Raw genomic sequence first — 16,239 nt, forward strand, 5'->3', positions numbered from 1 at the left:
TTTTTTTTTTTTAAAAGATGACCGGTAAGGGGATCTTAACCCTTGACTTGGTGTTGTCAGCACCACGCTCAGCCAGTGAGCGAACCGGCCATCCCTATATGGGATCCGAACCCGGGGCCTTGGTGTTATCAGCACCGCACTCTACCGAGTGAGCCACGGGCCGGCCCATTGATTTACATTTTTGATAGATAACTGCCAATTGCTCTTCAAATTGGTTATACTAATTTATATTCCTACCAAATGATGTGTGAGAGGAGGCCTTTTTCTTAAATTCTTCCTAACTGGGTATTAATATTTTTTTATTTGTTGCCAATCTGTTGGGCCAAAATTGGTCTTATTTAATTTTCACAACTTTTGATTATTTGTGAGGTTGAGTAGCTTTTCACGTTGATTGGTAATTTGATTTTCTTGGTGAATTTCTTCTCTTTTTCTTTTGTAGAGTTTCTCTGTATATTCTGGTTAATGTGTAAAAGGCTAAAATATTTTCTCCACATCTTTTGCTTATCTTTTAGATTTAAAAAAAAAAAAAAGGTATCTTAATTTTTGTTTGGTCAAATCTGTTAGTCTTTCTTTATATAGCTTTTTAGTAAGGCTTAGAAAGGCCCAAAAAGATAAGGAAAATATTCTACTGTATTTTCTTTTGTTACTTTGTAGTTGTTGTTTTAAAAAAAAGAAACTTTTTTTTAATGTGTCTGGGTTTTAAAAAATTTTTTTGATATGATATGAGGTAGGGATTTAGTTTTATCATTTTGTAAATGCATGGACAATCGAATGTTCTTTTTTTTTTTTCTTTTTCTTTTTTTTGGCAGCTGGCCAGTACAGGGATCCAACCCTGGACTTTGCTGTTATCAGCACCATGCTCTAACAAACTGAGCTAACTGGCCCACCCTGAACGGTCTCTTTCCTGTACTAAATGCCCATGTCGACCTAGGGTTGTTTCTGAACCCTCTATTTTATTTCATTGACTTATCTGTCCTATACCAGATATATTTCCTTATTTTTAATACTTGATAAGGCAACACCCTACCCACCTCACCAAGTTTTTCTTTACTTTCAAAAAAATTATTGGATATTCTCAAGCATTAAATATTCCAGATATACTTTAGAATCAATATACCATTAGGATTTTGACTGTAACTGCAGTGAATTTAAGAGATTAATTTGAGCAAATTAGCATACATTCAGGAATAGGCTAAGTCCTTCAGTAAAGATTTAATTTTCTATTTCTTTTTTTTTTTTTTAAAGATGACCAGTAAGGGGATCTCAACCCTTGACTTGGTGTTGTCAGCACCACGCTCACCCAGTGAGCTAACCGGCCATCCCTACATGGATCCGAACCTGTGGCCTTGGTATTATCAGCACCACACTCTCCCAAGTGAACCACGGGCCAGCCCTAATTTTCTATTTCTTAATGCATTTATTCTAATGTTTTAATATAAAACTCATGGTTTTGCAACATTATTAGTGACCATAACCAAAACTATTCAAAATTGGAAATTTTTATTTATCATTATGAAATCAACATTTACATACATACCTAGCATAAAATCCTGATGGTTATTAAAGGAACATAATTTGATACAGGCTGAATATCCCTTATCTGAAATACTTGGGACAAGAAGTGTTTCAGTGGCTGGCCAGTTAGCTCAGTTGGTTAGAACATGGTGCTGATAACACCAAAGTTCTGGGTTTGATCCCTATCCTGGCCAACCACCAAAAAATGAAAAAGTAAAAGAAGTGTTTCCGATTTTGGTTTGTTTTTCTGATCTTGGAATATTTGCAGTGCAGAATACATACCAGTTAAACACTTTTAATCCAGAAATCCAAAATCCTAAATGCTCCAGTGAGCGTTTCTTTTGAGTATCAGGTTGGTGCTCTAAAAGTTTTGGATTTTGGAGCATTTTGGATTTCACATTCCCTCATTAAGGATGCTCAGCCTGTATGATCTTTTCCTTGTAAAAAAAAAACTTGGTTGAATCTACTGTTGATTTATGCTTTTCCAGACTAAAATGTTAATGGGTGAAGTGATGAGAGAAGCTGCCTTCTCACTAGCTGAGGCCAAGTTCACAGCAGGGGACTTCAGGTAAGAAGACTAAATAGGGTGAAAAAACAAAGTGCTTTCAGATGCATAATTTCATTTTGAAACAATTTTTAAAATAAAAATACATAAGCATTAAAGACAAATGATATAGTAATAATAAGGAAGAACACTTTTTTTTTTTTTTTTTAAAGATGACCGGTAAGGGGATCTTAACCCTTGACTTGGTCTTGTCAGCACCACGCTCAGCCAGTGAGCAAACCGGCCATCCCTATATGGGATCCGAACCCATGGCCTTGGTGTTATCAGCACCACACTCTCCCGAGTGAGCCACGGGCCGGCCCAGGAAGAACACTTTTAACCCAATCATTTTACACCACTATTACCATCTATATATATGTATCTTTTACATAGTTGCAGGTACAGATACTTAATATTTTATAAACTATTTTCATTTAAAATTGTATCATAAACATTAGTCCCTGTTTTCACATGGTTGTATAATCTTTCTCAAGATGCACCATAATTTATTAAACTTTTCTCCTAATGCTGGACCATTGGGTTGATTTTCAGGTTTTTTGATTATTGGAAAAGGTGCAATTAACATCTTCATGTGCATATATTTTTGTTTCTATTGAATTTTTTCCTTAGGGTAAATTTTTGAAAATGGAATCAGTTATATAAAAGGCATGAACTCTATAACTTTTGTCATATCAATATATCCTTTACAAAGCATACAAAATATCAGTTTTCATATGTTATGTGATTCTCCAGATAACCCTGTGAGGTTGATAAGGCAAGCAATTCTCAGTGTTGTTAAAGGCCTTCCTGAAGTCTTGTGGCTTGCTAGGGGCAGAGGTGGAAGTTGTTTTCAGGGAGTGTTTATTTTAGTCTTTTCCCAAAGACATGATACCTCAATCTTAGTTCGTATTATATAGATGCTTTCCCTGGTGGCAGGTCTTACATGAAGACCAGAGTGCCCTTTTAAGTGGTAGACTTTAATTTTTACCAATGCTGATAGGAGAACAAGTTGCATTGACTTTTCCAGCAAAGAGAGGAAATCAATTGTGTGTAAGTGGTACGTGAGTGTATTTGGGGGTGGTTTTGGGAAAACACTTTATGATAACAACAGTTGGGGAGTTAGACAAAGCCAGGTGGAAGTTAGATAGGTTCCTGGGTACAGGAATTAACATGCCAGCTTAACCAATTGAACAGCAAACCTACAAGGAAGGAAAGTTTTCTCCAAATTACACTAACAGAATAAGAATCTCAAAAATCACATCCAGGTACCACTTGTCTGACTGAAAATGCAAGTAATCCACGTACTTTAAAAATCATTCTTTGTTTTCTTATGGCTAATGTTTTGAATATTGTTCATTATCTGCTCTTTGAGGCCCGCCTCTGGCAGCAGTGATTGTTCTCCTTTTCTGGTATAGGGACAATTATCAAAACATATGTAATTGTGACATCTCATCCTTGGTTTCATTTAATGTTGAAACTATCCAGTGGGTCCCTGTATTTCTAAAAAGACAACTTAATAAAAGGCTTTTTCTTTTTCTGCAGCACCACAGTTATCCAAAATGTAAATAAAGCCCAAGTGAAGATTCGAGCGAAGAAGGATAATGTAGCAGGTAGAACTTTTCAACCCTTGAGAATCCTTGGGGGAGAAAAGGTGACATTTTTAAATTAACCTTTTTATACAGCAAGATCTTGATGTTCCAGTTTCTCTCTTCTACCTAGAATAAGTTGATTGGCTTTACATGTTAAAACCATTAATAACCAGATTCCTTATTACTCAGGGTAATTTGACTTTTGAATAGAAATGAACACTTAAGAAGGCAGGTTCCTAAATTCATTAATTGAAACCAGTTACAATTTCAGACAATCTCTCAACTTTTGAGTATTTGATGAAAAAGAAACACAGGAAACAGTGATTTAGAAACAGTACTTCGGGCTGGCTAGTTAGCTCAGTTGGTTAGAGCATGGTGTTATACCACCAAGGTCATGGATTCAGATCCCCTTACTGGCCAGCCGCCAAAAAAAAAAAAAAAAGAAGAAATACTTCAAGGCCATATTTGTGAATCCATATATGCTTCTGCGTTTAACAGGTGTTACTTTGCCAGTATTCGAACATTACCATGAAGGAACTGACAGTAAGTGTGAAACTTTTTATGTTAGGGTGTGTCTTTGAGAATCTTCTATTTCCTCTTTAAATGAGCCTTGTTTGGGAAAATGGTGCTAGATAGACCTTAAGAGTTCACAGCTTTCAGTGTTATAAGCCCTCTTATATACTCGGGACAGTAGTTGATCAGTTGCTATTTCCTCTTTAAATGAGCCTTGTTTGGGAAAATGGTGCTAGATAGACCTTAAGAGTTCAGAGCTTTCAGTGTTATAAGCCCTCTTATATACTCGGGACAGTAGTTGATCAGTTGATCAAGGTCTTATGGCAGGAAGTCATAAAACATTGTACATATCTTAAAATATTTTATTTCATCCTAGAAATATATTAATGTACAGTCATTTGCCATTTTAAAAATGTAAGGCTTTGAGTACAAATCCACTGATTAGACTTTGTCTTTCTACATAAACTATACCCATAATGCATTGTTTATAATTTCCAGTTTGGGTCTCTGTAAAGTAGAATAAGATCTTTGACCCTGTGATGCAATCTGAATGCTGAATCTTTCTAGACTTGTATAGCCCATTCCCAATTTTTTGTTACTGTCTCACCCATTCCTTTCTAATTTGACAGTATATTTTGGATAGTACCACATATTTATCGAGTCTTAACAAAGTAAAGTAGTTAACTTTTTCCATGGAAACAACAATATTCCTTCTTTTGGCACTCATATTTCATTGGTTCATGTGATATTTAACTGAATCATATAGAATATTAAGTACAGCTCATATAAAGAAATAGAGCATTCTAAACCATCACTTGTTAACAGCGTCACTGTACTGTGGGCATCAGGCAGTGTGATTTCCAAAGGGAATAGGCAGCACTGGCTAATCCAGCAAGCTAGTGAAGCAAAAGTTGGTTCAAAGTTTCTCCTCTAGAATTGGTAAAGGGACATGAAAATCAACTACAATGTATATTGAGAAGTTAAAAAAAAAAAAGTTTCTCCTCTAGTTATGTTTAGAATGGTATCCTTTTAGAGAACTTTATTTAGCACACGCTCCTACAGTGTTTGCATTTTACAGGGGTTAGTGAATTTGACTTTCCATGTTTGGTATTATTCTTTTGAATTATCTTCTTTTTGGGAATTTTATGGGGAAGATTATTTACTCTTTAATTCCAAATGTCATCCAACTGGTTCTGTCAGGTTATGAACTGACTGGTTTAGCCAGAGGTGGAGAACAACTGGCTAAACTGAAGAGGAATTATGCCAAAGCAGTGGAACTATTGGTGGAACTAGCTTCACTGCAGGTAAGTAGCAGAACAGCCAGAGAACTCCTGCAGTTTTGATTTCTAGAGTGGAGGAGATTCAGGTCTTGAGTCAGAGCATACTGCACACTTTGTATTTTCAACTTCCCTGAAAGCACTATATACTTTCAATTTCCAAGATCCTATGTGAAATGAGCCTAATGTTTTAATTTCTAAAATGGTGGCTTCTGTACCATTGCCCCTGCTTTTCATTATTAACAAAATGTACATGCATGGTACAGTCTCACTCTTTGCTAGGTGAGTACAGCAACAGTTGATACTAGGTTTAAATACAAACATAACATGGTTTGTGCGTGAAGGCAATTTTTTCCCTTTGTGGCCAGTTTATATATATATATATAGATTATGAGTGGATTATGTCTTTATTTAGGTGAGTCTGAAGTAAACAAATTATAATAGCATGGAAATAGGGTTAGCTCTATGGAAATCTCATAAGAATCTTGTTTTTTAAGCATGCTGAAAAGAAGTTGTCTTGGTTCCCCAGTGTTTTTTACAAGTGCAGTCTGAGTGGAGCCAAGTGAATAGGGCATGATGAAGAAGACTTTGTGCTTACATTGTTAATTTGTCCTCATATTTAGACTTCCTTTGTTACTTTGGATGAAGCTATTAAGATAACCAACAGGCGTGTAAATGCCATTGAACATGGTGAGTATAAGCTGCTGTGAGGCAATTTGTTCATTCACTTGTCCGTACCTCTCCACCCGTCATACAACTACTTAGACTCAGGCACTGTACTGAAGATTGAAAAGTAAGACACTGCCTCTGTCGTACCTCTCCACCCGTCATACAACTACTTAGACTCAGGCACTGTACTGAAGATTGAAAAGTGAGTAAGACACTGCCTCTGCCCATAGTGCAAAGAGAGGTGACACTAGTACAAAAAAGTGTTTTGATAGAAGTATGTGTATGATTTGGGGGAGTTACAGAGAAAAGTAGTGAGTTTTATCCATTTCTGGTTATTCATGCAGTTAGTAAAGGGTGGAAACTCTCAAGAGCCTTAGTGTTTCCTTTAGTTCTTTCTAAGGGTTGAGCAATATATCTTTTTGAATATATTAAATCTTTAACTTTAAATCCTTCTCCTTTAAGGCCATTTGCCTTGATTTCTGAAAATAAATGTTTCCATTTGATGCATTTATTTTCAAACTCTGTTATTTCATTATTTAAAAAAGCTTTTTAAATGCTTTTTGCTCAAAAAACTCAATTTTCATTAAAGAGACATTTATTCACTTTTAAGGTAAGAAAGGAGCAAAATTTGAAGCAAAGAAATTCCTTTGCTTGGTGCTCTATTAGTGTTAGGAAGCTATCTCATTTTTTAAAAAACTCAAAAACATATTTCTTGACTGCTTGCTAGTTCCAGGCCTTATTCATGGAACTGCAAGCAAAGCAAAATGGATTAGGTTAATAGTTTTCACCCTCAAGGAGGAGTTCAAGTTCTAGAAGCAGAATAGGCAAATTCTATGTAAAGTAGAAACTAATGACTGACAAAACTCAATTTATTGCATTCTCTCTGCTCAGTTTTTTTAACAGTGGATTGCTATTATATTTAAAATAAAATCTGTGGCTCAGTGTTATATATTCATATGTATTCATTATATTCATTGTTTTATCTATTGTAGTCCAATATGTTATCTGTGCATAGAAAAGACACTAGAAGGGCACATCCTAAAATATTTACAATAGTTACTTTTGGGTGGTTTGATTATACTTCTTTTTTGTGTTTTTGTTTTAAATGCATTAAATGTACATTAATTTTACAATTAGAAAAAAATAAGTAACTATTACACAAATGAGCACTGGTAATTTGAAAACAGAGGGTTTGAAGTTCTCATGTGTATGTGTATTTTTTAAACTCTAGTCATCATTCCCCGGATTGAACGTACGCTTGCTTATATCATCACAGAACTGGATGAGAGAGAGCGAGAAGAGTTCTATAGGTTTGTTGAAGTTGGCAATTATTGTTCATTTTTTGTGTTCCATATGAATTAGTCCATTTCTGTGGCTTGTAATATGAATATCTGAAACTGGGTAATTAGTAAGAAAACAAATCTTATTGCTTACAGTTTCAGAGGCTGGGAAGTCTAAAGTCCAGGGAACATATCTGGTGAGGGTCTTCCTTGGTGGTGGCTTCAGCAACACAGGAGATCACATTGCAAGATGGTGGAAGCAGAGAGGTTCCTCATGGGCTCTCCTTTTAAAGCCCTCAGAACCATGCCCAGTATTCCAAGAATGGATCAATCCATTCACAAGGGTATAGTCTCACAATCTAATCACCTCTTCAAGGCCCTACTTTTCAACTACCACAATAGCATTTCCCATTCTCTTAACACTGTCACAGATGGGGTCAAGTTTTGGGGGAACATTCAGTCCAACACACCATATTCCAAAGGCTCTATCTGCTGAGAGATTAGTTGGCTTATGTTCTTCAGAATTAGCACAGCTTGTATTTTATTCTAATAAAAAAGCAAGAAATAATATTGCCAAAGGCTGTAGAGACAAATTTGTGTTAAGTTTTGCATGTACCTAAAATATGTCATCGCCAAAAGCTTAGGCCTTTCAGAGAAACTATTAAGACTTGATTATTTAAAATGAAATGATTATTTAAATTGGGCATCTCATATGTAAAAACTGAAAGAAGAAACTGGAATTAGTCAATCAACAAATATGTATTATATGTTGAATATGTTCAGGAGAAGGTATAAAGTACTAGAGGGCATTACCAAATAGTATAAATCATACCATTAGAGAATCAGTACAGTACTTGGAGAGAAATGATGCATGTCCACGAATTGGTTATGAACATTTAGATCCAGTAGAGATAAATAAATATTAAATTGGTGATGTACAGGGGCCAGTTCAGAGAAGTGGGAGGTAGGTGAAAGCAAGTAATATTCATATTCAGAGAAGACATGGCAATCTTAGACTTTGAGCAGCATCTGAGTAGGATTTATCATCTTAATTATCAAAGGTTATTTAGTTTCTGTCCTTCAGTAACGTTCAGGGTTGTGGTGATCCAAAATTTTAATAAATGTCTGAATGCTCAAAATCTGTCCTATTTGGAAATGGATTTCAAAATTTATTTAACCTGGGATAGGAGCTTGTGAAATCAGTTATTATCTTAAAATAGTGTATTCTACCTCGAATCCTGTTTTTAGTGAGTTATGAACATATTACTGAAATTGAGATTAATAGAAGTATCAAATTTTGTTCTAGTTGTAGGTGTTTATTTTCCTTGTTACAAAACTGGAAGAAATCAGATCTACTTAGTACTGAAACAGCAATTCAGAAAATCCCCCCCTTTATTTTACAAGGTTAAAGAAAATACAGGAGAAGAAAAAGATTCTCAAGGAAAAATCTGAGAAGGACTTGGAGCAACGGAGAGCTGCTGGAGAGGTGATGGAGCCTGCTAATCTTCTGGCTGAAGAGAAGGACGAGGATCTTCTGTTTGAATAATCTTTCCTGCTCTCTTCTTTCAGAAACCCTAACACTGGCTGCATTTTAATTCACAATGTGTAGGTTTGGTATGTGTGGCAATTTACTTTTTGGCCTAAGAATTTCACTGGGGGTGATTGGTTAGCTCACTTGATTAGAGTGTGGTGCTAACACCGAGGTTTGGATCCCTGTACTGGCCCCAGCTGCCAAAAAGAAAATTTCACTGGTTATAAAATTTACCTGGATGTCCACTTACGGGATTACTTTCACAGAATCATAATCACAGATCAAAGAGATTTGTAAAACCTGTCCAGCAACTTATAGAATTTATTCTACCTAAGTGTAATCGTACTCCATTTACATCTGCGTTACACATGACCTGCTTACGTGGAAACTTTAGTGATCTCAGGCCAACTACCGTGGAGCAGCCTTCATTCCTACCCACTTGAAACACCATTGTCAGACAGCTGCAATCATCCTTGTGTTACTGTACTTCTCTCCTCAAGCTTTCTGAAAACCATCACTTTTCCTTGCATGACAGGTCTGTCTTGTCTGTCATGGCAGCAATTCTGCCAATTTAAATGTGATTATGGTATAAACAGTAAAATTATTTAAAAATAAGTCGTTCCTTTTAAAAATTAATTTACTGCTAATAACAGTCACGTTCTTATGCTCAGATCAGCACACAGTACTGTCATCCACAGAACTTTCTCTCCTGACATGTAGGAAGCAGGTAGCCTTTTCCTCGCCTCCATATATCAATGTTTTACTAAACGGCTTACTTTGAGACAATTGTTGCATTTGGGGGTACTAATAAATGGTTGCCAGCGAGTTAAGAGGACTTTTTTCCTAAGCTAGGAAAAATACTAATTCCCATTTCGTAGTAGTAATAAGATAACTTTTTACTATTTTATAAGCAATAACAACTTGCCATCTTTCACATATGAAGATGAGGCACTTAAGTGACCTGATGTATTAGGAGGTGAGTGAGGTTTCTAGACTGTTTGATTTGGCATAAGCTATCTATGATTACTCAGTTTTTCTTCCAATTACTTCCAGGCAGTTTTGGCATTGGCCATGGACGTTTTAAGTTATGAAATTGTGACACTAGCTTTGTTAGTATTGTATTTTAATCAACTGATATCACAGTCTAGGCTTCTTAAAGTACTAAATGATTTTGCAAACATTTAACACCTGTTATAAAATAATAGTTGTTTTAAGTGCTTATGATCTCATCATAATAACCATAAGAGGTACATATTGCTTTAACCACACACCCTCTCTCCCAATTCGAGGAAAAATTTGAGGCAGAGAGCTTGACTAATTGGTCCTACGCTAAAAAGCTAGAAAATGGTGAATCCAGGATTTAAATCCAAGCAATCTACCTTCTGTTATTTATTACACTCTTAACTTTTATCCTTTCTGCCTCCTCTATTTAAAACTTTGAGTATTTAAAGGTAAGACATAGGACCCATCCTGAAGGATCTGATTTTCAGGAAATCCCATTGCTGCTCACAGAATAAAATTTCAGATTCAGTGTAAATTTGGTAGCGATTGGAAAACCAACATCTAAGTTCACAAGTTTTTTTTTTTATTTTTTGTCCTTTTTTTTGAGACCGGCTGCACCGTGCTCAGCCAGTGAGTGCTGTGAGCGCACTGGTCATCCCTATATAGGATCCGAACCCGCGGCAGGAGTGCTCCTGCGTTCCCAGCGCCGCACTCTCCTGAGTGCGCCACGGGCCCGGCCCTAGTGAGTGCTGTGAGCGCACTGGTCATCCCTATATAGGATCCGAACCCGCGGCGGGAGTGCTCCTGCGTTCCCAGCGCCGCACTCTCCCGAGTGCGCCACGGGCCCGGCCCAGCCTGGCCCTGAGTTCACAAGTATTTTAAAAATAGGTAACACTGAACTGTTTAACATCTAATCCTTCCAACACCCTGGTGAGGTGTAAATTTTACCATCTCCATTTTGCACATCAGGCAATTGAGGCTTTGCTAGGTCAAGTAGCACAGCTGGAATGCAAGTCAGGTGTATCTTGATTTCAGAGCCTTGCTGCTAAAGTACTGTGCATTGCTTCTATAGGAGGAAAAATTAGTTTTAAGGTTAGGGTAGGGAGCCAGATAATTTAGTGGTTTTTCATTGAGGTAAATTCAATGTTCACCTTCAAGCATTGAGCCAAAAGCCCCTAGATTTCTTCTGAGGGCTTCTTAAACTTCTGGTATTCATTGGCCTTGGATAAACTGCCTACAAAACTGCATATGATTTTATGGTTCAGGATTTGTTAAAAGGAAATGGAGAAAGTAGCAGACAGATATGTTGTGTGGAGTTGGAGTGATCTGATCCATAGGGGAGGGGAATAGATCAGGAATAGGAATAGAAAGCTGGACTATGGTAGCCGGTGTGTACATGTATGAAACTTCCTGTTGGTATATAACTTTTGTCCTTTGGGAGACAGAGTGTAGAGTAGAAAAAAAGGGAGAAATGAAGAATAGAGAAATGAACTATGTTATATATTTGCCAATAACTCACATGCTATCCTCAGTGTCCTCAAATCCCTGGCTGCATATTAAGTAAATTACATATCTCTTTCTCCAGAAAACTTTCAAGTTCACAGCCTTAAGTTGTCCATCTTTAATATAGTTATTTAACAATTAGAGAAACAGGACCTACCTACATTTGTGCCAACAGGGGGTACTCCCCCACCATAAAGAACAAAAGGTATTTTATGTTCCAACCAGAGATTCCAATGGTCTTGCTTCTGGAAAAAACGTGAAGAGAAGGGTGGTCTTTACATGTGTTGAAACTCTGAATGGCAGAGGATATAAACACAGCAAGAGAAAACACTCAGTGGTTTTTTATATTTGAAATATAATTTTACTTTTATTTTTACAATACAGTGTGCAGTATGACATCTCAAAATAACAGAGTGCAGATACAGTATCAGAGATACAAAGGGGAATTAACAATAGATGTCAGAAAGGTTACCTTTATTAAGACTAAATCCCTGGTTTATACAAGTATTTTCCACACACATTCACAAAATTACATTCAAATCATTTCTTATCAATACTTATTCCTTGGGCTATGCAAAAAGTAAAAAAAACACCCAGACAAATTTTCACAGAAAGCAAATCTGGATTAGTCTAAATACTGTTCTCCTTCCATCTGTTCTTATGAAAATTTAGGAAATGAAGATACAGTTGTTCCTCAGTGTCAGCAGGGGACTGGTTCCAGGACCCGCCCCCAATACCAAAATCTGGGGATGCTCAAGTCCCTTATGTAAAATGGTGTAGTACACACATCCTCCCACATATTTTAAATCATCTCTATATTGCTTACAATACCTAATATAATGCAAATGCTATGTAAATAGTAGCTATACTGTACTTTTAAATTTGTATTTTTTTATTGTTGTATTTTTACTTTTTTCCCCCTGAATATTTTTGATCCATGGTTGGTTGAATTTGCAGATGTGGAACCTATGGATATGGAGGTCTGACTGTATTTCCTTATTTGGATTTTCCAAGTACATTTTATTAGCTATAGGTATCATTTCTATAATAAGTGGCTAAGATCTCCCCTACACCAGGGTCTCCAATCAGAACCACAGAGGGACAGGAAATAGAACTGGCCAGAGTGGCTGTATAACTAGGTATATAGCAAGGCTTTTTTCCATAGTCTTTTGACGAAGTCAGGAGCAACTCAGTTTTCACTTTGTTTAGGGACTATATTGAATATCAGCACATCCATATCACTAGGATTTATAAAAGTTTGAGACATATACATTCTATCTCTCTACCATTGCTGATGAGGAAGGAGAGAACTACAGGACTTCACTGACCAAGCAAATACCTATCACCTTAGATTTCCTAACAATATATGGCATGGCACATGCCTTGGTACAGGGTCTGCTTGTTAAAGCCATGTGTCTGAATTTTGCTAGCACACTGCCCTATTGCAACCCTACTCTCTGCAAGTAGCCCAATAGCCACTCACTGACATTATCTAAAACCTCATAGTAACTTAACATGAACTGTCAATATTTTAGATCTTAGGGTTGAAAATATAGTCGGGGACTGTCTTACGGTGGTTTAACTTATGACTTCGACTATGATGGTGCAAAAGTAATATGAATTCAATAGAAATGTAAGGTAGGCTAGGCTAAACTATGATGTTCAGTAGGTTAGATGTACTAAATGTAGTTTTGACTTATGATACTTCCATCTTGGGGTTTACTGGGATGTAACCCCACTGTAAGTCAAGGGGCATCTGTAGTTGACAGTTGAAATAAGCAGATTGCAAGATTCTATTGTCGACCATAGACTACCTTTCATTACTAAGGAGAAAGTAAACTGAAAAACTGAAAAGCACTAAGTACGTTCTTGGTTTTCAATGCTGAAAATCGGTGTGAACTTTGCATTTTCCTGCTAAAAGGTGGAGTGTTTCAGACCTGAATAGATAGTATATATGTTATTCATATACACTCAACTCAGGTATGTTACTTTCTTCCTAAGGAACATTGTCTTGAAAATATTTCAACATAAGACACACTCCCCAGCCAACTTAAGAGGCCATGCAAATATGAACAGAAAAAGGCAACATATAAATTGTCTACATTTGTTCACATAAAATTATGTAGAAGAGAAAAAAAATCAAATATATACATGACACTGAGACAAACTACTCATTAAAAACAATTGCTTATGTTAAATTAAGTGACAAGTCAGTATTATTCCAGTGTTTAGTTTTGGGAACAGGAAATGCTGTAGCTAAAGTCATCATAAAATCAAGGCATTCACATTTTCGGCTGTTTGTCACACTATCCTTAAAGGCTTTAAAAAACTACAAATTAACTTCTATTGCAATTTTAGACACTGAATTTTAAAGCTACAGCTATAGAGACAGTACACAAATCCCATTAGCTTAAACATTTCTTTTATGAATTAGCAAGCTGTTGCATTCTGGTCAAGTACAACATTTGTTTTCACACATTTTAGGGCATCATAATCTCTTCCTAAAAGTAACATCCCCCCGTAATGTTCTTTTCCTAAAATGTTCAGTTGACTTTCAGGTCTTCCTTTCCTTCTGATGTCAAAGTCAATTGGATATATATAATTTTATTCCAATGCTGAAGTGTTCAAAGTGTTATCAATGACCATTTCTTAATCTGTAAAATATTAGTATACAGTACAGCAGCTATATTCATTACCATAATTCCAGTTTATTAACTATATATATAGCACAGTCATGGAATTATACTGTGTTCATATATAAAAATGCAAAAACTGTCAAATGTGCTATGTCCTCCCATGTATATAAAAAACTATTTGCATCACGAGGAAGAAACTTACTTTTTAACAGTTAACACAGTTTACACAAACACCTCCCATTCATAAAAATGTAACTTAAACATTCTATTGTACTATGTAGATGAGAGAAAAGAAGCTTAGGTTATCAAATCAGTTGCAACAATTTAAGAAAAAAGTTCAGGAAATCATATCTTTTATTTTTTTAGCATATTTTGTATACCTTTAACTAGATTAGAGTCTGCTCAGTGTGCAGTCTGATCCACAAAGTTTGAGCTAAAAAACTGGTACTTTTAACGGAATGGGTTTTTTCTCGCTCAGCCAGTGAGCGGGAACCGGTCTGTATGTGGGATCCGAACCCTCGACGGGAGCACCGCCGCGCTTCCCAAGCGGCGCACTAGCGCAGTGCGCCACCGGGCTGGCCCAGGAAATCATATCTTTTAAAAGATCAGCATATTTTGTATACCTTTAACTAGATTAGAGTCTGCTCAGTGTGCAGTCTGATCCACAAAGTTTGAGCTAAAAAACTGGTACTTTTAACGGAATGGGTTTTTTTTAAGAATTAAAAGACACCACAAATGAATTCAAGCCTAACAAAGTAGCTCCAAACCAAAGTGGCACCATTTTTTTTTTTCAGGAAAATATTTCTGATGACTAAATCAGTCTCCTAAGCAAATACTGTCTTGCCCAGTGCATACAAGCACAGTCTGCCAAAATATTCCCATGAAGTCATTTAAGTATTAAATAACATTAATATTTATAACTGTGAGAAATGGGACTATTGTGTAGATACAAGTTTTTCAAGGAAATATGCCTAAGGAACTATTTAATTAGGTGAAAACAAAAGGTTTTAATAGGATAAATGGAACTTCTATGTAGAAAGCTTCCATTTAGAATCCCAAAATGAGGCAAGAACCCCTAAAGCCATTTTTAGAGAATAAAGAATGCTGTGTACAAACTGCCTATGGGGAATTTCTTCTCACTAGTTTAAGAGCCCTAAGAAAAGGTCAACACCTTATACTGCTGCCTTCCACCTTATCCTCAATTTTGCTGAAGTATCAGGGCTATCTTCCTATTGGCAGTTTGCCAGATCTAGTCCCATCATACCACAGGACAGATATTTCCTTCACCTCAGCCAAGTAGATGGCACCCACTGAGGTTCAGTATCAAGTTTGTTAATTAACCTAAGCAATTCCTGATAGGCTTTATCAAGATCTGAATTCACGATTGCCGTGTCAAAGTAGTGGCCATTGTTCTGCTCCATCTCTCTAGTCTTCTCAATGATTTCTCTCAACTCTTCAGGCTGCAAAGAGAAGATAAAAACTGAGGTAATTCCTGTATTTACCAAAATCCATACAGGGTGAATCAGAGATGGCCAAAGAACAAGGCGTGACCTAACATTGCTTTCCTTCTGTCTCTCAAATACGCAACGTCAGGAGCTCCTTTCCAATCCTGCCATGGTCACAGTAGTTTCCTTTGCTCTGGCATCTTCAGGACTCACATTATTAATCATTTGGGACTCAGTGTATGTTGTTTTATAGCGCTATTTAGGTTTTCATATATTTGTCTTATCTCACCAAGACTAAGGCTTCAAGAATGCAGATTCTTTGAATTCCTTACAACATTTGTTTTCACACATTTTAGGGCATCATAATCTCTTCCTAAAAGTAACATCTGCACCACCGAGTGAACCTTTCTGGTTGGAAGAAGGACCCAAAGCACCATCTACTCTTGGCTCTTGTAAAGAGCCTCTGCCCTTTATATCTGTTGTAGAGTTAGGTAAACATTATGGGAAAAGAGAGGGATCACTAGAATGGGTATCTTTTCTACAAAAAAAAAAAAAAAAATTGCTGGTCAGCCCAAGACTTAATAACCTAGTATATGTTTTTTTGGGAAAATACCCAGCTTAATATTTTAAATTGCAACTCTGTTTTTTTTTTTTTTTTTCTTAAAAAGATGACGGGTAAGGGGATCTCAACCCTTGACTTGGTGTTGTCAGCACCACACTCAGCCAGTGAGCAAA

The 16,239-nt window shown here is 36.4% G+C and overlaps 2 protein-coding genes across 3 annotated transcripts in view; one reads left to right on the plus strand and one right to left on the minus strand.

Annotated features, from left to right (window-relative positions):
* Positions 1 to 2,003: 2,003 nt before the first annotated feature.
* ATP6V1D (ATPase, H+ transporting, lysosomal 34kDa, V1 subunit D) lies at positions 2,004 to 9,533 on the plus strand. The gene is made up of 7 exons (XM_008576312.1): positions 2,004 to 2,083; positions 3,602 to 3,669; positions 4,147 to 4,191; positions 5,362 to 5,465; positions 6,062 to 6,128; positions 7,339 to 7,417; positions 8,792 to 9,533. The coding sequence occupies exons 1-7, from the start codon at positions 2,010 to 2,012 to the stop codon at positions 8,931 to 8,933; spliced, it is 579 nt and encodes a 192-aa protein (XP_008574534.1). The 5' UTR covers positions 2,004 to 2,009; the 3' UTR covers positions 8,934 to 9,533.
* Positions 9,534 to 14,652: 5,119 nt separating this feature from the next.
* Positions 14,653 to 16,239, minus strand: part of MPP5 (membrane protein, palmitoylated 5 (MAGUK p55 subfamily member 5)) — a 58,591-nt gene continuing 57,004 nt past the window's right edge. For both annotated transcript variants that reach the window (XM_008576313.1, XM_008576314.1), the window contains exon 14: positions 14,653 to 15,519. In XM_008576313.1, coding sequence (XP_008574535.1) covers positions 15,343 to 15,519 — 177 coding nt within the window. In that variant the 3' untranslated portion in view covers positions 14,653 to 15,342. The remainder of the gene's footprint in view (positions 15,520 to 16,239) is intronic.

Source organism: Galeopterus variegatus, unplaced genomic scaffold (genome assembly GCF_000696425.1).
Source record: "Galeopterus variegatus unplaced genomic scaffold, G_variegatus-3.0.2 Scaffold1325, whole genome shotgun sequence".
Classification (NCBI taxonomy): domain Eukaryota; kingdom Metazoa; phylum Chordata; class Mammalia; order Dermoptera; family Cynocephalidae; genus Galeopterus; species Galeopterus variegatus.

Excerpts from the sequence above, each read along its gene's own strand:
- ATP6V1D (XM_008576312.1), top strand. The coding sequence starts at position 2,010 with ATGTTAATGGGTGAAGTGATGAGAGAAGCTGCCTTCTCACTAGCTGAG. Across the intron at positions 3,670-4,146 it reads GAAGAAGGATAATGTAGCAG|GTGTTACTTTGCCAGTATTC; the intron begins GTAGAACTTTTC and ends TGCGTTTAACAG. Across the intron at positions 4,192-5,361 it reads TTACCATGAAGGAACTGACA|GTTATGAACTGACTGGTTTA; the intron begins GTAAGTGTGAAA and ends TGGTTCTGTCAG.